This window comes from Canis lupus, chromosome 6 (genome assembly GCF_003254725.2).
Source record: "Canis lupus dingo isolate Sandy chromosome 6, ASM325472v2, whole genome shotgun sequence".
Lineage (NCBI taxonomy): Eukaryota > Metazoa > Chordata > Mammalia > Carnivora > Canidae > Canis > Canis lupus.
In genome coordinates this window covers 54,757,661-54,782,312 of record NC_064248.1, presented here as the reverse complement: position 1 = coordinate 54,782,312, position 24,652 = coordinate 54,757,661, and the positions used below count along the sequence as shown (strand labels likewise).

Below are 24,652 nucleotides of genomic sequence, written 5' to 3'. Positions count from 1 at the left end.
AAAATTTTCACAAATACTACGTTTTAGAAAGTTATCATAAAACTTACATTTAAAAAATCCTATAGACTAGTAGAATGCAGATGTCCTCTAAAATGCATTATAGAAGGGGCACCTGGGTGGCTCAGTCAGTTGAGTGTCCATCTCTGGACTTTGGCTCAGGTCATGACTGAACCCCTGTGGGGCTCTGCACTTAGCAAGGAGTCTGCTTAAGATTGTCTCTTTCTCTCGCCCTCTCCCTGCACCCCTCACCCTGGTCACATGCCTGCTCTCTCTCTTTCTAAAATAAATAAATCTTTAAAAAAAATAAAATGCATTATATATAGTTGGAAAACAAATACTTGGCTGTCTTCTCCAGCTCTGAACTCTCGATATTCAGAACAATGTAGAATCTCCAACTCCAATCGAATTTTGAATCACAGAATTATAAAACTGGTAGTATCTGGTATAGCACCTCATTCTTAAATCATTAACTGATTTAAGCCATATTCCAAAACCAGTCAGTAGCAGAATAAGGCCTAGAACCTAGATAATGTGATTTCTTTTCAGAGCTCTTTCTGCCTCCATTACTACTGATTTTATCAATTTATATAACCTGGCTGGAAACTGATCTGCTGGTTCTAATCAAAAAATGGCATGAAAGCTCTGTACTCTAAAGGCAATTTAAGGGGATTCCATGCAGACCCCAAAGTTCCTATTTCTAAGTAAAATTTTCTTAAATTTGCTCCAGTTACAACTTTTTCTAGGTTTCTTTTAATGCTCTGTCCAACAGAAATTTCTGCAATGATGTAAATATTTATACCTTCACTATCCAAAATGGTAGTCACTAGCCACATATGGCTAATAAGCACTTGAAATGTGGGTACTACAACTGAAGAGCTGAACTTTTATTTTAATTAAATTTAAATAGCCACATATTTCGATATTAGCATACTGAATAATGCAGGTCTAGATAATCCCCATCAAAAAGGGAATTGGCTGATGAAATAATGAACACTGAGCAGTATTTTTTTTAAAGTACCTGCCATGTGAAGCAGTTGAGATAGCATGTAAAGAACACATCATTCTGCATTTATAACCTCTGGATTCCGTATGAAACCACTATATAGCAATAAGAGGCTCATGAAATTACACAATCTAGGTTATATATACAACTCATCTGTAAAATGGAGCTAAAAGTACCTTTGTGGGAACTCTGTGATTAAATGCTATTTGTATGTAAAAGTACTCTGTGAAATGCAAAGCACCATATATAACTAAGTATCATTTCTATAACTAGTTCAAGAAAATGAAAATGTGGCTATAAACCAATCACTAAGCTATTTATCTAAACCTAGCCTCAAAAGTATGATTGAAACTAAAGCAATATTTAAGTGATTTTGCACATCACTGCCTCATGACAGGTAACATATATAAAGAAAAAGGTATTCAGATTATACCTAAAGTGATTTAACTGTATACCTAATTCTAAATTCCTAAAAGCTAAGTTTTTCACTTTATAACAGCCAACTGACATGAATGAAAGGGTACTAAACAATGTCAAAAATCTGGCATCCTTCCTTTCAATGAAGCAAAAGATACAATACTGGCAAGGCCACTGCCAAGGCTTCCTCACTCCAAAAGAAAAACAGTGAAATAGCTCTTTTCTGTCTGGTCAGTTTATGACCAGGGTAATAGTAAAGAATACCAGATGTGCAGGGAAAGTTCTCAATACCCAGAAGACAAAAGTATAGCCTACATCTAATTGATAGAAACATATAACAACAATACTATCTCAAATAATTACAGAATTTTAAACTTTTTACCTAGTTTCCTGAAGATTCTATCTTGTGTGATTCTTATAACTTTATTAAGGAATAGTCTGATACTCTAACAAGCTGAAATTCATGATCAAAATTAAACCCAAGCATATTATTATATAGTATTCTTATTATTTATATTGAGGTTAATTTAGATGTTTATACATATTCCCTTGTTAAAGAAAAACAAATAAAAAAGGTTCTATCAGTGCAAAATTAGTAAATTCCCAGATTTTATTTTTTATTTTTTTAAAGATTTTATTTATTTATTCATAGAGACATAGAGAAAGAGAGAGAGGCAGAGACACAGGCAGAGGGAGAAGCAGGCTCCCTTCAGGGAGCCCAACGTGGGACTTGATCCCGGGACTCCAGGATCACACCCCGGGCTGCTGCGCCACTGGGGCTACCCTCCAGATTTTAATAATAATGATCCAAAGACAGAAAACAAATTATTGTTAAATCCAAGATATGTGGGCAGCCCGGGTGGCTCAGTGGTTTAGCACTGCCTTTGGCTCAGGACGTGATCCTGGAGACCTGAAATCGAGTCCCATGTCAGGCTCCCTGCATGGAGCCTGCTTCTCCCTCTGCCTATGTCTCTGCCTCTCTGTGTGTCTCTCATGAATAAATAAATAAAATCTTAAAAAGAAAAAAAAGAATTAAAAAAATAGTATAAAAAAATCCAAGATTTGAGATATCATACATATATATACTTTTATCTCCGACTGAAGAACCAAATATTAAAATCAATCCAAGGGTAAATAATGAAAAATCTCTGGTCATGGCTTACGAATGAGAGTTGGTTATCCAAAAGACGGTTTTTACATTTTTAAAATGAATTTACCAGCCATAAATGGCAAACTTCTATTATTAGCAATATTAAAATTTTGAAGCACTGGTTTTCTTATAAAAAGAATGTCTTGAAGCACCTGGGTGGCTCAGTTGGTTAAGAGTCTAACTCTTGATTTTGGTTCAGGTTATGATCCCAGGGTCATGAGATCAAGCCCTGCATGGGGCTCTGTGCTCAGCAGGGAGTCAGCTTAAGACTCTCTCACCCACTCCCTCTGACCCCCTACCCCCTCCACCTCGGGTGTGTGTTCTCTTATTCTCAAATGAATAAATGTTTTTAAAGGGACATATCGGGGATCCCTGGGTGGCGCAGCGGTTTAGCGCCTGCCTTTGGCCCGGGGCGCGATCCTGGAGACCCGGGATCGAATCCCACGTCGGGCTCCCTGCATGGAGCCTGCTTCTCCCTCTGCCTGTGTCTCTGCCTCTCTCTCTCTCTCTCTCTGTGACTATCATGAATAAATAAATAAAATCTTAAAAAAAATAAAATAAAGGGGCATATCTTTATAAATTTTTAATATTAAATTTCCATAAAAACTATATTTACATATGCATACTTTTATCTCAAGGGGTAGTCTCCTTTTGTCATCTTATTTATAAATTTTCTCTTTTCTCACTTAGGATCAGCTTTCAATCCTCTTCTTTCCTAGTCTCTGAATTATCTATTCACAAACTGAAATTCACATGACAAAACTGAAGATAAAGAGGTTTCCAACTTGTTTTAAATTATTATCATTTTAAATCTGTGAGACAAAGGATAAATATGCAAGATCAGGATTTGTAAATGACATAAATCTCCTGAGGAAAACAAATAAAAACAAATAAAAATCGTAACTAAATATCTTATTTATATTAATGAGCACTTACTTAAATTGATACATTAAAGAAAATCAGATTTTACCCTAAATTGAGGTAAATGATTTGTTCATTCAAGGTATCATTTTAAATTTCACTTTCAAAATTAGCCCAGTTAATGAACTTATATCAAAAAGGATGACTTTTACTATATGTAAATAAATAAGTTTAAAACAACCCAGTTAAGAACAGCCTTTATTTAAAACTAGACTTCTTTAAAAATAAACAGCAGATGGTGTTATTTTGATAAGAAGTTTATTCCCAGTAGAATGCTTAATATACTTAGAATACCTTTCCACAATAAAAAGAAAACTTTATTACCATTTAATCAACCATAATTAGACTTTAAAATTAAGCTATTAAAATGAACAGGAATACAGGCAACTTATTTTTAAAGTAATATTATATATAGTCACAAATCAGGATTGCTTTAAGGAAAATTCAAATACTAAAAATTTGAGGCTACAATTCAAGTCCAGTTATTCGGAGCATTTCAAATTGAACACTAGGTTAGACATAAACACTTGAAAGCAGCATTCAGTACAAGATGTGATTTTAGTCTTTTTACTAGAAGACAGATCAGAAAATGAATATGTATCTTATATACATAGAAAATAAAGATTGAACTCTTATGTCTATGATGCACAAGGAGGTCATAGGAATATTCATTTTCTACATGCAGACCTACCATTATGAATATAGAAATGAATTATTTATCACAAAGAATGGGGGCTGTATCTTTATTATCATTGCCATCAAATTTGAATATAAAACATTTAATATAAATTAAAAGTTAAAAGACTCAGGGACTGGGCAGCCTGGGTGGTTCAGCGGTTTAGCACTGCCTTTGGCCCAGGGCATGATCCTGGAGTTCTGGGATCAAGTCCCGCGTCAGGTTCCCTGCATGGAGCCTGCTTCTCCCTCTGCCTGTGTCTCTGCCTCTCTCTCTCTCTCTGTCTCTCTCATGAATAAATAAAATCTAAAAAAAAAGACTCAGGGACTAAGATCAAGTTGGGGAATCAAGATGTATGCAGCTCTTTAGAAGAATCGAGTCTTGTGCTCCATTATCCATTTCTAACTAGACAGGGATTATCCCTTAATTGAAGAATAGGTTATAGAACAGCAAACAGAATTAAGTATGATTTTTGAGGAAAAAAAAATTCACTCAAATGCAGTGATTCTAGATTAAGTTTTAAGAACAATATGGAAAACTGAATTGAGGCAGAAGTTTCCAAAATGTAAATGATAAACATTAGTCTGCTTATTAAAGGCTAATCAAGGCACTGTGTTACCATTAATGAGAAGGTTGAAATCCCAACGATCTAAAGTTCTCCCATGTCAAATGGGCCTAAAAGAACCAATGACTGAGTTCTGTTTTTTATATTCTTGTTCCCTCACACTTACCGTTTCTATTAAGTATTGCACTATCACTGATAATAAAATAGTTTACACCATAACACCAAACATTTGAGGGGGAAAGTCACAAAATAACTAAAGCAGTATACCCTGTTCCAACTACTGTGTATGCATTTATCTGTAGCTAGGCTGGCATTTAAAATTTTATAAACTATCTAATAAGAATGCTAAGAGAAAATAGTTGACAAACCTGAAAGAATAGCTTCTTTCAAATATAGTAACATATGTGAGAACTTCCTGATATCATTCACCAACTCCTTGATGTAATCCGGATCAAAAATGGAATTGGAACTTATAGACTTGAGCCCCATTTCAGGAGTTGTAACATCAGTAGAGAGTTGAACTGATGAAAAAACACGTTTTTTCTTTGTCTTTTTCTGTTTGTGAGCAATCATCCTTCCATAGAACAGTCAGAAAAACGGAAATCCTTAAGTGGAAGGGAGAAAAAACAAGAGAGAAATGCAAATACCACATCAACCGGGGAAACATTATACGAGGTTTCCACAAACAGCCCATAGCCCACCTCAGTATTCTATTAAGGACAACAACAAACACTGTACTGCGAATTTATTTATTAAGTGCTAGTAATCTTGACAACTCTTATATCCAAATTACTATTCCCTTCATTTCACAAATAAACAACCTGAGCTTTGGAGGTTAAATCATTTGCCAAACTCTCAGCTATAAAAATGATGAACTGGTACTTAAAACCCAGATCTGCCTTGTTGCCAAAATCCATTCTCTTAATAGCTTCTTAACTCCTAGGGTACGGAATTTTTTTAATTGTAAAAGTTGTTCTGAAAAGTCACTTGGCGGAAGAACACACTCTACTTCCATGACATCAGCTTCAAAAATAAAGATGCAATATGAGCTGTAACAAAAGAAAAGACCTGTTTTCAAAATCCCCTCCATCATTTACTATGTCTGTCCTGACAAGCTGTTAATCATCTCTTTATTTTGGTATGCTCACTTATAAAATGGGAATACCTACCTCGTGAGATTATTGAAAGCATTAAAAGAGACAATAGTATGGAAGTGTCGAACACATAAAAGAAGTTCAATTACAGTTAGTTCTCAATAATAATACATACACACACACATATTCTAGATTATCAAGTTTCAGCAAGAGTATTTCTTTTTCGAAAACAAGTTCTAAGGGTACCCACCAATCTGATACATTCTGATTAGTTGAACAAATAAACGTCTGAATATCGGAGCAATACTTTTGGTAATTTTAAGATGGTATAGTAAAACCACAATCTTTTGAAATGACAAAGAGTTATACATGACTTCTGGCTCAGTATTTTCTAAATGTGTAACCTGTACAATTTTGCTTACAGGCTGTGTGAGAATTAAAAGGGGACACAATATTAAAAGACCTCACATGTAAAACACTTAATCCTGACACACAGTTGAAACTCAAGAAAATCTTAAGTTTCTGTTTCATCTTCACATTTTACCTCTCCAGAATTGAGAAGTCCTAATTCTGTTTGCATTTCTTGAATCAGAAAGGAAATTACTGGAAGAATTAAGTTAGCTCAAGCATTATCATTAAAACATTTTTCAAATATTTTGTCTTCAACATTTTGATACTTTCAAAAAAGGTAGAATTACTAAGAACTTCTGTGAAATTTACAGTAGGAAGTTTTATGTAATATTCACTTTTAGATCATGTGTAAGATATTTTATCATTTATTCTTTCCTATACCTCACCCAATTCTATAGAATCTGCAGTATCTTTAGCCTATCTACTTCTATCTGTACTATCACAGCAAGTGAATTATCATCATTTCTTGTCTGAGCTATTGTTACTAGTTTCCTAATGATCTCTCCACATCCATTCTTGTCCCAGTCCAAATGTAGTGAGTACACTATTCAAAACATGAATTCTAGCGTGTCATTTCTCTGCTCAAAACTCTTCCAAAGGACAAGTGAGAATCTACTGGGACCTATAAGGCACATGAGATCTGGCTCCTACCTATTTCTGCAATGTCATCTGGAGTCATAAATACTACTTGACACTCTCAACATTCCTGCCACACACATTCCCTTCTCATTTTCCAACAGTATTTGTTTACCATGACCCACGGTAGAAAATAATTTAGCATCATGAGCCAGTACACACATTAAGTATGTTATGTTTGTGTGTGGTGTGTTTGTTGGAATGTATAAAACATAAAACAGATTCCGGCTTGGGAACCAGGTGATGTGCTCAGATGTTTTCTATCCTATCCCATTCCACTTTTTAAAATTCTGGCTACAGCCCATCAAATTGAGTTTCATATTCATAATGGGTCCATGGCCCTACAACTTGAAAATAACTATTTGACTCAGGGTCCTGTCTATACACAGTTCCATTTGCCTGGACTACTCCTTCCCCTTTCTTTGCTTATTCTCACCTCAGCTCAAAGACCACTTCCTCAAAGAAGTCTTCCTGGACCACCTCTGCCTCTTTAACTACCATCACCAAACCAGAACAGAATCTTCAGTTAGATGCATCATAGCATCTTATACTTTTCATCACTTACCAAAGTTCAATCGATGATTCATGTTTTCCTATCTAGATTACCATCTCAAGGAAATCAAGACCATGTCAGTCTGCTAACCATGTGTTTTCTGCTCAAGCACAGTGCTTGGTACAGGAGGAAGAACTACTTGAAACTATTTGCAGAATAAATGAATTTGCAGAATGAACACCAGGTTTATAAGTGTGTAAAGTGGTGATTAATTTTTACAGAAACAAAAAAGGTCAACTTTGGATTGTTGCTGTGTTTTAAATGGAAAATATATACAGTTATTCAAAAAATCTGTCTATAAAACAGTGTCTTTCAAAAAAGAAAAACCACGCATATACACCTAATAAAGGCAGGATTACATAAACTGGAATCAAAGTTGGATTCTTGTTTCTCTATTTCTGACTATAAGATTTCTCTACCTCTTTAATAGCTTGTAATGCTTCTTTATTCAATACTCTTGTTAATATCATTTCTGAGAACATAATTTCTATATTTAAGGTAGTGTCAAATTGGTCTAACATTAATCCTTAAATGTGTAGATAATTTCAAAATGAGCCCAGGACAACTTTTTTTTTAGTATATAAATAAGTTTCCCCATCAACAATAAAAACAAAATACTCAAGTACCATGTTTGGGCAGCTCTTTAACAAATCACTAATTAAGAAAACTATTCCTAACTTAACATTTTTGTGGCTTACTTAAGCCACTCTGATTAATTTTGACAGCTTTTAGTTTCATAAATTAGGTAATCAGTCACTGTCACTGGTAAAAAGATGGTTATTAAAGATACATATTGTAAGTTTCAAATAAAATAAGTCACCTAAGCAATTCACCTATTTCACCATCTTCCTTTATGTCAAATTAGTAACCCAAAGTTGTAAACAGTGTTTCAAAGATGCTTAAACATTTTTTACTCAAGACTAAGAAAATCTATAAGCAAACAAAACGGGGGAGGGGAGGGAGGAGCTAAAAAGGGTTATACTCTGCCTCTTGTCAGCATTATGGTGAGTAACGTACTAATTTTGTTATATGTACTTTACTATTTTTCATACTGGAAACTAAAAAAAGGAAATCTGACAGTTGAAAAAAATTTTAAATAGCAAAGTGAATCCAAGTTTTCATAAAACTAAACATGATAGTGAAAAAATTTGGAGGATGTACACTTTCCAAGATCATCCACACTAACTTCCCATGTCCTAAAATGAATATCCTCAATAAAATGTAGTTACTAAACATACTGCAACCGGCAATTTAATTAAATGAGGTAATAATATGGAAAGCACTTAACACTGTACCTGGTTCATCATGAAGACTCAATAACTGTCATTGTTACTAGCAGTGCTTTATTGTAGAAGATTATTTTTTTAATATACTTAAGTAATGAACAAGATGTGGCTTCACCATAATATAACTGCAGATTTTGAGAAGAAATATAGCACTGGAAATAATTCCAGAAGCTTTAACTGACTCTGTGGAAACCTACTAAATGGCTTCCAAGTGAAGTTTGAACCGTGCAAACAGACTATTGAGCAAAATATTTGTGAAACGCTCCTAAATCTCATGCATCTCTTCCAACTCAAAACCATCAACATTAAAAACATGTTTTATTCACTTGGCAAAAAACTTTGTAGCGGACAGATTACTGTGCAGCACTACTTTCTCTGTACCTTGTAAATTCTAAATGATACGCACATTTGAAATGTGAACACTAACCTAGTACACTGTAACGTGACTTTCCCAAGACCTGAGTAGCCTGTGTTAATCAAACGCCCCATGCCCCATTCATCCTCCCCAAAACAAATCACTATGTAAGTATTTTCATTTTAGGCAGCAGGTTAATTGAGTGTGAAAGTGTCCCCAAATATTTACTTAATAGTTCCCCCTCTTACTATTCCTACCTCAGGAAAAATTGTCAGATATTTCAGAAATCTGCTATTTCAGCACAATTTCTGATTCGGTCAGAATCTATTTAAAGATGCTTTTAAAAAATCAGAAAAAAAAAATCATCCTGAAGGTTTTCGATCACGTTTTTGTAAAGCTCTCCCTACAAAACAAAACAAAACAAAAAAACAAAAACAAAAACAAAAAGCATGGGGGCATGTCAAAAGGTTTTATCAGTAATATGCAAATAACTTTAATTTCTAAAGAGAGGCATGCAGTGCACATACACTTCATTCCTGTGCAGCTAGAACCTAGCACGTTTAAAAAAGAGGAAGCTGCCCAACCTCCCACGCCTCCAGAATGTCTAGCATTCCTGGCAGGCAGGGCTCTCCCGGACCAGCCGAAGAGCACGCTCCCGTCCCCGTCCTTGGGTCCCCAGGGGCGAACGCGGCGGCCGAGAAGAGCAGCCGTGGACAGCGACCGCCGCGGGCGCCGCCACCGACGCGGCCGGAGAAAGCCCCGGCTCCGCTCCCGCCTTCAGGGCGACCGCCCTGCCCCTCCGAAGGCGGCGAGGGGGGCAAGTCCTCCGTGAGGATGAGCACAAAAAGATTAACGTGGAGGAGACCCGAGCTCGCCCGTCGGGAGGAAATGCAACGCGTCCAGCCCCGAACGAGTGGAGCCTGCACGACGGAGTCGGCTTAGCTCCGAGGCCGAGGCCGAGGCCCGCACCTGCGCTCCGGAGCCCTCGGGCCAGCCCCGGAGGCGACACGGACGGTGCAGCTGGAAATGCTCGTCGTCCCGGGATGGAGTCCCGCCCGCCGGAGCCGGCCGCCGTCCGCACAGGTGGCAGCGGGGGTCGGGGCCACGAGCAGGCGCGGGCACCCAGCCGCCGGCGTCCCCCGCGCGGGCACCGCTGCCTGCCCCGCGGGTCACCCCTTTGCCCCGCGTAAAAGGAAGTCAAAGGATCATGGACCTGCCGCGAGGGCGAAAGAAGTTACAAGGCGGGCAGTCTTAGGACGGGACGCGGGCAGGGTCGCTTATGCCTTGGCCTTAAATGTGATCAGCGTCTACTCCGGGCCACCCCCGCCGCGCCGCTCCCGGAGGGCCCGCAGCCCCGAGGACACCGCCCGCCCCCGCCCCCGCCCCCGCTCCGGGCCGCCGCGTGGGCCGCCCTCACCCCGCACCGCGACCGTCCGGCCGCGAGCCCCGCGCCCCGCGCCCCGAGCCCCGCGCCCCGCACTCACCGCGGCGCTCCATCCCGCCGCCCGGACGCCGCCGCCCGCCCAGCAGTCACGGCCGCCGCCGCCCCCGCCCCCGCCCCCGCCGAGGGCCGCAGCGCGCCGCCCCCATCCCCCACGGCCCGCGGACGCCCGGCCGAGCCGCCGCCGCCGCCGCCGCCGCCGCCGCCCCAGCAGCTCCGGCCGCCGCCGCGCCGCCCGCTCGCCCCGCCCCCGGCCGCGCCCCGCCCCCCGCGGCCCAGCCCATTGGCCCGCGCGCCCTGGGGGCGGGGCTCCCGCGCCCCGCCTCGGCTGGGGGCGGGGCCGGCCCAGGCACGCGGAGCGCGGGGTGTCAGGGCACCAGGGGAGGGGGCCGGCTGTCCCCGACGCTGCAGGACGCGCGGGCCACCCCCCCCCGTGCGGCTTGCGGCGCGACAGGCGGAGCGCACCTTAGCACAAGTCACCTGATGGCTAGATCTGGCTAGCAGGAGTTTCTCGGATGAGCAACGGACATTTAAGTTACCTCTTTGACCACCCGTCCCTCCCTCTCCAACGCCTTTAAGACAAAAACAAGACCTCACACAGGTAAAGTGTAACACAGGCCTGGCTCAACTCCCCGCTGCAGAGGGTAATAGTTTCCACTTAGGCCTAAATTACTTCCTTAAACTGCGGGACTCACTGAGAATGAGAAAAATGTCGGAGAAAGATGGAATAATTGAGGAAGGCATCAGGGGCCCAAAGCACGTAAGATTCTACATCACAACACACACTGGAACAGGCAGTGTCCTTTGTCTCGGTGTTGGAACATTCAGGAGAAAATTGATGGAGAAACAGAGGGCACATGGGCCGGGTGACTGTGGGTAGTGGTGGAGACGGAAAAATTATCACCACGGGAGAAAGCAGAAAAAGACAGGGGAGAGTGTGAGGAGGAAAAGTAGAAAGAAAATGAGGGTGCAGACATAGGAGGAGGTAAAACCTCAAAGAATGCAGAAAAAGGTGATGACAGAGGAAACGGGAATGAGAAATAAAAGAGAGAAGGGAGAGGCTACCTACTTCGATGTAAAAAAAAAAAAAGTAAGCATAATAGAACCAACTGGTTGTGAGAAAAGGAGAAAATACCCATTGACAAAGAGAAGGGGAACATCTCTGAACCTTTACAGGAAAGACAATCTTAGCTAAATAAAGCAAATGTGGCCCCTCAGATGCTACTTGGAAAAGATAAATATGGAAACGCTCAGCTCCTTGGTTACTTTAGCTGCACACTGGATTTTTCAGATTCAATCCATACAAATTTACCCCTGCAAACCCCAAATACAACCGTACTAAGGACATGTCGCAGATACTCAGGAAATGTCAAAACCAAACTGTCCTTCTAAGCATACTTAAAAAGAAAAACGCAGCATGGATTCTCATCGCGGAAACTGATGGTGCCTCGCATGGAAACAAACTAGTAAGAGGAGCGGTCAGGAGTCCTCTGGGCCAAAAGGGGACTGGGGCAGTGCAACCCTGACTAAATCATAAGACTGTGGGGAAGCAATCCGAGGTACTCGTGCAACCTCAAACATCCCCTTATGTCTATCTTAAATGATATGACTCGCTTCGTGCTATCTTATCCACCATGACCCTGAATACGGAGGACTGTGTGCCTCCTCATGATGCCACCGACAATGTCTTGAATAAGGTCCAGTTAGGGAGCAAGGATATGTGGAGAGGAGGCAATGGTGTGACAGAAACAGTAAGGAGCACACAGGAGGGAGGAAGAGAAAAAGTGGAGAGGGAGAGAGAAAAAAAGTGTGAGCAGGTGAGAAACAATTGTGGAGAACAGAGAAAGGCAGAGAGGAAAAGACAAAGATGCAGAGACAAGGGCAGGCAAAGAAAGAAAGAAAGATGGAGACAGAATAAAGAGAAGAGAGAGAAGAGGAGGATAGAGAGAAAGAGACCTAGAGACTACCCACTGACAGAGAAAGAGAAGAGGGACAAGACTCACAGTTCTAAGGAAGTGAAGCCAATCAGGCCCCTATGTTGTTATGTGAAAAAGATAAATACAAGAACTCCAGGCTCCCTGATTGCTGGGCTCTACCATTATTTTTGTAGGCCTGATTTTTAAAAACATATCCATTCAACCTTAAATATAACCATACCAGTTTCAAAAGCACTAGAAATGCTGAAGACACCTAACATCTTCAAACTCCACTGGAGGAGAATGATACACCATGGACACTCACCATGGAAGTGCTCATGACTAAACCAAAGGAGACAAATAGGGAAAAAGGACAGGGTTCTGAAGGCCAATGATGGTAGGGGCAGGGCAACCCCTAGGGAGCTCACGGGAGGAAAGTCTGCCCCTCAGCTCTGCTCTGGCTTAACCTCAAGACCCTTCCCACCAGATCTACCTTTACATCATCTCAAAATGTAACGACTGTGCATAGAATCTGACAGAGAGTGGGTCTTCAATGAATATTAGTAAGGTTAGGAGGGAAATTTTGAGAAGTCTCCCAATCCCATCCTTTACATCTTTAAAAAAATAGATCAATTATCTGTCATCTTCTCCACCCTCGTTCCTTAGTTAAGGAGGATAATAACATTTGGAAACATTTGCCAAAATGGCAATTCACCTTAAAATTAAAAGGCTTATTTTATTAATTCTCCCAACTTGCATTTTAAGTAATCTTATATCACACAAATAATATCTTTCTATAAGTTCAAAATTCTTGGCTTATAATTAAATTTTAAAGTGCTACAAAAAAAAAAAAGTAAACCCATCTGTATATCTATTGTAGAAGTCCAACATCTTAAAATGTTCAATGAATTGCAGGAAAAAAATAACATTTATGGAAGCAACATATAATTTAAAATAAGCTATTTGTGTTTTTACCAATTTACATTATTATTATGTCTATCATTTTTTCTTTCTGAAACAGAAACTCACATTCTCTATAATGTTGCTCTTGGGTCAGCTAGTCTATAAAGCCTCTATTTGCCTATTGTTAAGATCTTTTACATGTGTTCTCTGCAGTGTTAACTAGTCAGTATTACCATTTTTGCTAGGTAGGTGTTTTCATATTCCGGACATTGTTTCTGTAGTTTAGGTAGCCTACTTTTCATAACAGAACATGAGTCTAAAAACATTTTACAATGTCTGGAGACATTTTTGGTTATCACAACTGGGGAGGGGGTTGTACTGACATCTAGTGGGTAGAGGAAAGGGATGCCTCTAAAACATCTTACTTGCACAGGAGAGCACCCCCCCCAACCCTATACCTCCACTCCTAACAGAATTATCAGGACCAAATAGTGTCAAGTTTGAGAAATAATGTCAAGGTTGACAAACTGCTCTAGGCCTAAATAGTAATTTATAAGCAATAGAGAAAACAGAGGAACATGCTAGATTATATCACAGGACGCACCCTGCAAAATCTAGACTGTGGGTTTTTTAATAGAGCAAATAACACAATTTCTTAAATAAATTGCAAGGAAAAAGATGCAAAGAAATCTCTAGATCAAAAAAGGATTAAATTTTTAGATACATCAAATACAGGAGGAATAAATGAGACCAGACTTGCCCTCCTACTATATTCTTTTCAGAACTGGACTACGGACAGCATAGAACTATGATCCGTAAGACATGGGATTGCAAACAAATGAGGTAGGCCCTCAACAGCCCCAACTCTCTGCCTGGAGGCATATTCTAGACCATGGCACAGGAAATAGACAAGCAGAGCAGACTGGGGCAGCTAGAATCTGTAGCACAGGGTACCAAAGAAGAAGGAGGTAGGCAAATGATGAGCTCCAGTAATTTGCACAGACAATTTCTGTTTTTTTCTTTTCTTTTTTAAAAGATTTTATTTATTTACTCAAAAAAGACTGTGTCGAGAGAGAGAGAGAGAGAGAGAGAGAGAGGCAGAGACACAAGCAGAGGGAGAAACAGGCTACATGCAGGGAGCCTGACGTGGGACTTGATCCTGGGTCTCCAGGATCAGGCCCTCAGCTGAAGGCAGCGCTAAACGGCTGAGCCACCCAGGCTGCCCTGCACAGACAATTTCTTTCTTCTCTTGCTAAATGCTGCACATGTGTGAGTGAAACCCCACAAGTACGGACAAAGAATTTCTAGGGAGCTGTAACTAAACAGTTTTCAGGGTTCCCACAGGGCTTGAAGACTTCTGAGTTTTCATCAGCCAGAGTTGAAAGACCTGATGAACACTGAAGAAGAGATCCCAAAATGGCATGTGTTAATAGTATAGATTCACCCCCCAAACTTTAAAACAAGCCTCATTCTGTAAATTTAAAAAATTCATATTTATGTTTTTTAAAGATTTTATTTCTTTGTCACAGAAAGAGTGAGAGAAGACCACAAGAAGAGGGAGTAGGAGAAGGAGAAGCAGGTTTTCCACTGAGCAGGGAGCTGATGTGGCTCAATCCCAGGACCTGGGGGCTCATGACCTGAGGCAAAGGCTGATGCTTAACCAACTGAACTACCCAGGCACCCTAAAAAATTCATTTTTTTAAATTCATTTTTAAAACAAAAGTAACAACAATGTGTCATGGCATTAACAACATATACAGAAGTAAAATTTATGATAATAGCACAAATAAGGAGGAAAATAAAACTATACAATAAGATCCTTAGATTATCTGTAAAGTAACATAATATTATTTGAAGGTGTATAATAATAAGAAAATAATAAAAGAAAGCTAAAATGTATATTAAAATCTTCATAGATACATTTAGGAAGCCAATAGAGGACAAAAATGGAATTTTAAGGAGTTAATCCAAAGAACGCAGGACAAGAATAAAAAGAAGAAAAAACCAAACAGATGAGAAAAATTAGAAACAAACAACAAGATGATAGACCTAAACCCAATCAGAGCAATTATTACACTAAATATAAATACTCTAACACCCCTATAAAAAGGCAGAGATTATCAAATTGAATATGAAAATAAAACTCAACTACATACTGCCTATCAGAAATAGATTTGAAATCTAAAGACTGAGATAGATTGAAAGCAAAACAACAGAAAAAGATCCATCATCCACATACAAATTAAAAGAAAGGAGAAGTAACTCTATTATATCAGAAAAGGAGTTTTCCCAGGGCTAGAGTATCATAATGGTAAATGAGTCATTCTTCATAAAGATATAATCCTAAGTAATGTTTGTACCTAAAAAGAGCTCCAGAATATATGAGGCAGGAATGGACAGAAATGTGAGGAAAAATAGACAAATCCCAATGACAGTTAAGACTTCAACCATCCTCTTTCATTAATTGATGGAACAAATAACAGAAAATCTGTAAGAATGTAGAAAATTTGAACGATACTATCAACCAACTTGACCTAATAGACATTTACGGTAACTCCACCCAACAACAGCAGAGTACACATTATATTCAAATGACCATAAAATATTTACTAAGACCATATAAATGGACCATACAAAAAGTCCCAATAAATGTGAGGGGGTTGAAATCATATAGGATATGTTCTCTGACCCAAACAAATTTAAATTTGGAATTAATAATAGTAAAATAATTGGAAAATCCTCAAATATTTGGAAATTATAAAATATACTTTTAAATAATATTTTGAACTGAATAAAAATGAAAACACAGCATTTCAAAATGTGTGATTTACACAGCAAAAGCCGTAGTTAGATAAATATGCAGTTTTAGATGCTTTTATAAAGAAAGTTTGAAAATCAATGATCTAAGCTTTCATTTTAAGTGGCCAGAAAATGAAGAGCAAATCAAACACACAGTAAAGGAAAGGAACTAATGGTAAGAGTAGAAATTGATATGGAAAACAGACAACAGAGAAGAATCAGTATAACTAAAAGCTGATTTTTTTTAAAAGAGCAATTAAATAGATAAATATCTAGCTAGACTGATTGAAAAGTAAAGGGAGAAAATGCAAATTGCTAATATCACGAATGAAAGGAGAAGTATCAGTACAGACTCTACTGATATTAAAAGAGTAATGGGAAAGTTACAAAAATTTTGCCAGTTCAACAACTCAGGTGAAATGGGAAAATTCCCAAAGACACAAATGACTAAACCTAACACAAGAAACAGAAAATCTAAATAGCCTTCTATGTATTAAAGAAACTAAACTCATAATTTAAAATGTCTACAAAGAAAACTGCAGACCCAGATGGACTTAATGATGAAATCTATTGAACCAGATAAAGTAATCCTACAAGAACTCTCAGAAAATACAGGAGACAGGAACACTTCCCAACTCATCGTATGAGATCAACATTACCCTGATAACAAAATCAAAGACATTACAAGAAAACTTCAGGCCAAATTTCTTAAGAGCATTAGTAAGTCAAATCCAACAATATATAAAAAGGGATAATACACTATGACCAAGAAGGACTTGTCCCAGGAAAGAAAGTTTATTTTAATATTCAATAGAGAAAAGCCATTTGCTAAAATTCGAAATCTATTCATGATTAAAGCAGTCTGCATAGAAAATAATTTCTTTTTTTTTAAATTTATTCATGAGAGGGATCCCTGGGTAGCGCAGTGGTTTAGCGCCTGCCTTTGGCCCAGGGCGCGATCCTGGAGACCTGGGATTGAATCCCACGTCGGGCTCCCAGTGTATGGAGCCTGCTTCTCCCTCTGCCTATGTCTCTGCCTCTCTCTCTCTCTCTCTCTCTCTCTGTGTGACTATCATAAATAAATTAAAAAAATTTTTTAAAAACTTATTCATGAGAGACAGAGAGAGAGCGAGAGAGAGAGGCAGAGACACAGGCAGAGGGAGAAGCAGGTTCCATGCAGGGAGCCGATGTGGGACTTGATCTCGGGTCTCCAAGATCACGCCCTGGGCTGAAAGTGGCACTAAACCGCTGAGCCACCGGGCTGCCCAGAAAATAATTTCAACCTGCTAAAGGCATCTACAAAAAATCTATAGCTAATATCATGATGAAGGACCATGTTTTCCTCTTTAGATAAGGATTAATAGGGCAGTCGGGGTGGCTCAGCGGTTTAGTGCCACCTTCAGCCCAAGGCGTGATCCTGGAGACCAGGGATCGAGTCCCATGATGGGCTCCCTGCATGGAGCCTGCTTCTCCCTCTGCCTGTGTCTCTGCCGCTCTCTCTCTCTCTCTGTGTCTCATGAATAAATAAATAAAATCTTTAAAAAAAAGGATAAGGATTAATATTGTTACTGAAGGTCTCTGCCAGTACAATAGAACAAAACAAAGAAACAAAACACATTCAGATCAAAAAGGAAAAAGTAAAATACTTTTTATTCCAAGTTGACATGTCTGTATACCTAGAAAATCCTAAGGAACCTACTAATAAGCTACTATAACAAATAAATGAATATTATAAGGTCACAGAACATAAAGTCAATATATTTCAATTTTATTTCTACATACTAGAAACAATTGGATAGTAAAATTTTAGATTAATACCATTTACAATAACATCAAAAGACAAGATTTTTTAATAAAACACATACAAGATTCTAAATTTAAAACTATAAAACATTAATGCAAGAGACTAAAGAACTGAATAAATCAACAAGTCTACCAAGTTCATGGATTGGAAGACTCAATGTAGATAAGACTTTTATTTCTCTCAAATTGATCTATAGTTTGAAGCAATCCTAAATTATACACCTCTTGGCTTTTTTGTAGAAATTGAGTCTAAAATGTATATGAATACATAAAGGAACTGGAACAGCCAAAACAATTTTGAAAAAGAACCCAGTTTGAGGACTTATACTACCTGATTTCAAGACTTAACTACAGAGCTACAGTCGTCAAAATAGCATGATATTGATATAGAGACACACATCAACATTAAGAGTCCAGAAACAAAACCATGTAACACAGTTAATTGATTTTCAAGAGGTGGGTGTCAAAGTAATTCAATGGGGGAAAAGATAGTCTTTTCAATAAATGTTGCTGAAATAACTTGATATCCATATGAGAAACAAATGCTCCTGGACCCTTACTTCATAGCATACCTTAAATTAAACGCAGTATGTATCACAGACCTAAACATAAAACCTAAATCTATCAGCCTCTTAAATTCAGGATTCAGAGGGGGCAGCTGCCTGTTTTTATAAATAAAAGTGTTGGAAGAACACAGCCATTCCTAATTCTTTATGTATTGTCAATAACAGCTTTTAAGCTATAACAGCAGAGCTGAATAGCTGAGGTGCCATCGTCTTTAAGCCTAAAATATTTATAATCTAGCCCTTTAGGAAAATGTTTGAGAACTCCTCTTTTAAAGAAAACATGGGAGAAAATTTAGGGAGCAATTTCTCAAACAGACACAAAAAGCAAGAACCACAAAAGAAAACATTGGTAAACTGGGCTTCATCAAAATTTAAAACTCCTGCTCAAAAAAAAAAACCCTCCTGCTCTTTGAAAAACAACTTGAAATGAAAGACAAGGGATGCCTGGGTGGCTCAGTGGTTGAGCATCTATCTGCCTTTGGCTCAGGTTGTGATCCCAGGGTCCTGGGATAGAGTCCTACATCAGGCTCATTGCAGGGAGCCTGCTTCTTTCTATGCCTCTCTCTGTGTCTCTTATGAATAAATAAAATCTTAAAGAAAGAAAGTGAGGAAAGGAAGGAAGGAAGGAAGGAAGGAAGGAAGGAAGGAAGGAAGGAAGGAAGGAAGGAAGGAAGGAGGGAAGGAAGGAGAAGAGAAGAGAAGAGAAGAGAAGAGAAGAGAAGAGAAGAGAAAAGAAAAAGAGAAAAGAAAAAAGAAAAAAGAAAAAAGAAAAGCTAAGCCACAAATTGGGAGAAAATATTTGACAAAGGAATTGTATCCAAATTAATCAAGAACTGTTACAACTCAGTAAAAAACAAACCCAATAAATTAACGAATAAAATATTTCAACAGAAACTTTGCAAAAGAAGACACACAAATGGGCAAGAAGCACATGAAATCATTAGGATCAGGGAAATGCAAATTTAAACCACAATGAGACACCACTAAATATCTACTCGAATTCTTAATTTTAGCTAGATTTAAATACCAAATTTTGCGTAGGACGTAGAGTAATTACAACTCTCACACATTGCTGCTACATGAGGTACCACTTTGGAAAACAGGCTGGCAGTTTCTTACATAATTAAACATACGTTTACCATACAACCCAGCAGAAATGAAAAAATACATTCATCCAAAAACTTTTACATAAAAGCACATAGCAGCTTTTTTCGTAGTCAAAAAAGGGAGAAAAATCAAATGTCCATCAACAAATGAATGCATAAACAAACTGTGATATAGCCTTACCATGGAATACTATTTAACAATAGATATCCATGATATGGCAAAAAACCATGGATGAATCTCAAAAGCATTATGCTAAATGAAAGAAGTTAGGCACAGAAGAATATATACTGTATAATTCCATTTACATGAATTCTAGAAGATGATGAACCTAATCTTTTGTAACAAAAAGCATGACTGATTGCCAGGGGACAGGTGCCGTGGTGGCGGAGTTCCAAATGAGCATGAGGGAACTTTTTGGGTGATGGCAATGTTTTAATATCTTGATTATGGAGGTAATTACATGGGTATACACATTTGTCAAAACTCAAAGTGTATAAAAATCTGATGGCATGCTTAGTGCTCAATGAGTATTAGATAAATAAACTATAAAATATAAAATGTTACATTTGAATAGTCTTTCAAACTCAACTGACTCCCTTCCTTAATACTTTTCAAACTGTTTTCCATTTTCCTCCTTAGAAAGGAAGACTATGGTGTTTGAAAACTTTCTCAATGACAAATATTGAAACATTTTCTAAGGAAAACAAAAATTCTTATCTAGGGAGGCAGTATAATCAAATGGCTCTTTTTCTATATCATGGATTATTGCTTATCAGAGTAATAATAAAGATCAAGAAGGAAGGATAAACATGCCACAAAAATCCTACTATACCAAAATGTGTTCCTGACTTTCCTTTTAAACCTCCTTGTTTCTTTACACATCAATATATCCTTTATGTATTGTGGCCCGTTATCATCTGGAGGTGAGGTAGGAAATTAAAAGCAAAATAGCTTTCAAAGCAGAATCACGGAGCTGATCACTAACATTCTGGTGTGCATTAGAGATAACCAGCAATTCTATCCAGAAGGGCAAAGCTTTCTGCCTTCTGTGTTTATTGAAATTGTTCTCCTAATTTCAATCTCACACAAAACATCATTCCTTCCAAGAAGCCTTTTCATTCCCTCCACTGAAAATAAATCATCCCTCTACTTTCCTATAGGACATTCAATATACCTTTCTTGTGTAACCCAATATAGTATGCATTGGGCTCTATGTATCTGGAACTAGCTACTTCTATACGATAGACTGAAAGGTTCCACAGGACCCTATGTCATATACAGTGGGATGAAACTATCGTATCTGGGTGACTGCTGAATGAATCACCAATAGCACAGGAATGCAAATCCTTCCAGGGGGCCTTCTGGGTGTGAGCTTTGTTCAGCACAGTGCTGACTCCTGGGACCAACAGCAGTGGCTGTGGAAGTCCACATTCCTAGATCAAGGGCTTCTACAGATGCAAAGTGAAGGCACCGATAATTTGGGTGGATGTTCTATTTTAGGCAGGTGGGCAGAGTGGGAATGATCAGCCAACACATATTTGCCAAACAGTGCGTTCTTCATCTCAGCCAAAGTTCTATTTCCTACCAATTTGGGGACTGAAACATTTTCTACCCAGGCCTAAGTAAACTTTCTCTCAAGTTCACTCTCTAACCCTTCTTAAAATTGGGAGACTAGGGGCACCTCTGGCTCAAGTCGTGATTCCAGGGTCCTGAGATCCAGTCCCGCACCAAGCTCCCCTCTGGAAGCCTGCTTCTCCCTCTGCTATGTCTCTGCCTCTCTCTCTCTCTCTGTGTCTCTCATGAATAAATAAATAAACATCTTAAAAAGAGACAGAGAGAGAGAGAATCTGGAGACCAGAGCTATTTGTACCATTAAAGCTAATTAAATTTAAGCTTAAGCGTCACTCACTTGCACTGTTCCTACAATCAGGAAGTATTTCTAATTATGCGTTTCTGGCAAACTGCCTAAAGAAATCTCTGAAGAGAGGAATCTAAGTCTCCAAGATTCTCATAATTTGTTCTGACTTCTTTACTCGTGAATTCTTGAAGAGAAAATCCCTTTCCTAAACTGGATGAAGAGGCAAAGCTTATTCTCAATAAGAGAGGAAAGGAAACGATAATTGAGGAACAAAAAGCCCTATGGCAATTTTGGCTCCATCAGCGTCCTGTATCTTACACAAAACACTTCTTAACACTCCCAAAATACTCAACATCAGGAGACTGGGGACGTTAAAAAATAAATAAGCAAGCAAGCAAACAAACCCCACAAGGTACAGAGGGGTAGTGAAAACAAAGATTAAAAGAAAAGAAAAAGGGATCCCTGGGTGGCGCATCGGTTTGGAGCCTGCCTTTGGCCCAGGGCGCGATCCTGGAGACCAGGGATCGAATCCCACATCGGGCTCCCTGCATGGAGCCTGCTTCTCCCTCTGCCTGTGTCTCTGCCTCTCTCTCTCTCTGTGACTATCATGAATAAATAAATAAAATCTTTAAAAAAAAAAAAAAGAAAGAAAGAAAGAAAAGAAAAAGCATCTCGCCCTCGTCTGTAGAGTAGTGGTTGGGGGCGGGGGAAGGGAAGCGAGATAGACTCTGGACACCTCAGGGGGGCTCAAAGGCAAGGACAGCTACTCTCCCGGCCAAAGGAAGGCGGCTCCGGGCACCAAGTTTCCATCCCAGGGTCCTGGGACATCCAGGGAAACAAACTCACAGGGATACATCCTCCCAGGAGCTGCAAGCCCCCGCCTGTCCATTTCATTTTGCAAAGCACCGGACTTGCCCTAGAGCCAAGGCTCGGGAAAAGGTGGACGCGGGGGGTGGGGGTGGGGGGTGAAGGGGCAGGTACCGGGGAAAAGACGGGTAGGGCGGGGGGAGTGGTGCGGAGAGAGGGGCGGAGACGCACGAGTGGGGGCACATTTCTATCTAAAGGGAAAAGGAGTGTCTTTCTACCTTCAGTGCTCCCCCCACCTCTCCAAATAATACAGTCTGGGCCTCGGTGGCCTGAAGTGTGATAAGCAAAGGTAGATATGGAACACGAGATGTCTGTTATTTTATCTCATCCTTTGCATTTGTCAGACTGAAATTTCAGAAAACGCCACCAAACTTCCAAAAAGATCCCAAGTGAGGATGACGAACGTGAAGTCCCGGTGGAGGGAGCCGATGGGGGAAGGGGCGGGGGGGGGGGGGACCCCTGCACTGCGCACCGAGGCGACCAGGGCGCGTGGCCAGAAAGGGGCGAGGGGCTGCAGGACGCTCCGGGGGCGCCTGGAAGGGGACGAAAGCCGCCCCGAGCCTCTCCCCCGCGGCCGCGCCTGATTCAGGACACGCACCCCGGGTCCCGGGGCTCCGGCAGCGCCGCTCCCGGAGGACCCGGAGCCCCGAGGACACCGCCCGACCCCGCCGGGCCGCCCCCGCCCCCGCCCCCGCTCCGGGCCGCCGCGTGGGCCACCCACACCCCGCGCCGCGACCGTCCGGCCCCGAGCCCCGCGCCCCGCGCCCCGAGCCCCGCACTCACCGCGGCGCTCCATCCCGCCGCCCGGACGCCGCCGCCCGCCCAGCAGTCACGGCCGCCGCCGCCCCCGCCCCCGCCCCCGCCGAGGGCCGCAGCGCGCCGCCCCCATCCCCCACGGCCCGCGGACGCCCGGCCGAGCCGCCGCCGCCGCCGCCGCCGCCGCCCCAGCAGCTCCGGCCGCCGCCGCGCCGCCCGCTCGCCCCGCCCCCGGCCGCGCCCCGCCCCCCGCGGCCCAGCCCATTGGCCCGCGCGCCCTGGGGGCGGGGCTCCCGCGCCCCGCCTCGGCTGGGGGCGGGGCCGGCCCAGGCACGCGGAGCGCGGGGTGTCAGGGCACCAGGGGAGGGGGCCGGCTGTCCCCGACGCTGCAGGACGCGCGGGCCACCCCCCCCCCGTGCGGCTTGCGGCGCGACAGGCGGAGCGCACCTTAGCACAAGTCACCTTTCGTGTCTTCCAGCAGGTAGCAGATCCTCTGTCCCTGTTTGAGTGGACATGACTTTGGTGGGCACTGAATTTCTCCCAGTCGGGAATCTTGTCTTCAACTTGCCTTGTCGGCCTTCTTTCCACACCTTCCTTCTCCCTTCCAGAACAAGAATACATTTTGTGCTCAACTTTAAAACTGTCCCACTCTCTTCTATCTTCGACTGGTGGTCGTTTTCAAAAAACTAAATTACTCATAACATTAAGTCTTATATAAAGTACCTGCCTCAATAAATACTATTGAATACATGTCCCCCTGACTATGCGCTTTGCTTCTTACCATTAAATGCTCCTCGAGTAGTGGGACTCATGAATGCTGTTGGGGAAACAACCCAAATTAAAAGCCTTTATCTAGATGCTGGGTCACACATCATATATGAAACAAAGTACAGCATTTGTATTGAATGGTTAGAGCATAAATTAGTAGCACTTACCTCTACCAGGAATACTCTTCCTGTCGTCTATGCTAGGAGAAAGCAGGCACTTCATGAATACTTGCTGAATAAATGGGCAAAATTATAGGAAGGGAATTAGGAAAAAAAAAAAAAACCCTCAATCTTATCCTTCCTTTAAATCCCTCTCAAATATATTAAACACCAGTCATAGTCTCTACTTTTCATCAATAGTCACAAGAAATATGATACTTGGAAGCATTCTCAAAAAAGAAGGTAATTCATTTCTACAAGAAAATAAATACAAGCATTAACTGAAAAACAACAAACATCAAAAATCTGTCTTCTGGGACAGATGTCTCATGTGTTTAGTGATGAAAAAAAAAGAATAAAGGGCAATATCTCTACTAAATCCTATAATAGTGTCCCAGCACATGGCCTTATAAGCTGATTTGTTTTTTACCTATGTGTTCCATGATTAAAGTAGCTCAGAATTAGAGTTTGGGAGCACAAGGAACCACAGACAAATAGAAATTCAGAGACATATTTGGGGTTTTTTTGTTTTTTTTTTTTTTTTAGAGCCATATTTGGATGCTTGATGACTAATGAAACTTTTGACAGATGGTGTAGTATTGCTATTTTATAATTATAGTATTTATTAATGACACATAACCAC

General features: G+C 40.6%; 1 protein-coding gene across 2 annotated transcripts in view; it reads right to left on the bottom strand.

The window, feature by feature from the left end:
- The window catches only part of ARHGAP29 (Rho GTPase activating protein 29), an 80,529-nt gene extending 57,309 nt beyond the window's left edge, over positions 1-23,220 (bottom strand). Inside the window, exons 1-2 of one of the 2 annotated variants that reach the window (XM_049111656.1) lie at positions 23,111-23,220; positions 5,101-5,337 (exon numbers count right to left, since the gene is read on the bottom strand). In XM_049111656.1, coding sequence (XP_048967613.1) covers positions 5,101-5,305 — 205 coding nt within the window. In that variant the 5' untranslated portion in view covers positions 5,306-5,337; positions 23,111-23,220. Of the gene's footprint in view, positions 1-5,100; positions 5,338-10,551; positions 10,662-23,110 lie in introns of those variants that run through there. The other variant, XM_025417585.3, reaches the window with a different exon arrangement.
- Positions 23,221-24,652: the final 1,432 nt, after the last annotated feature.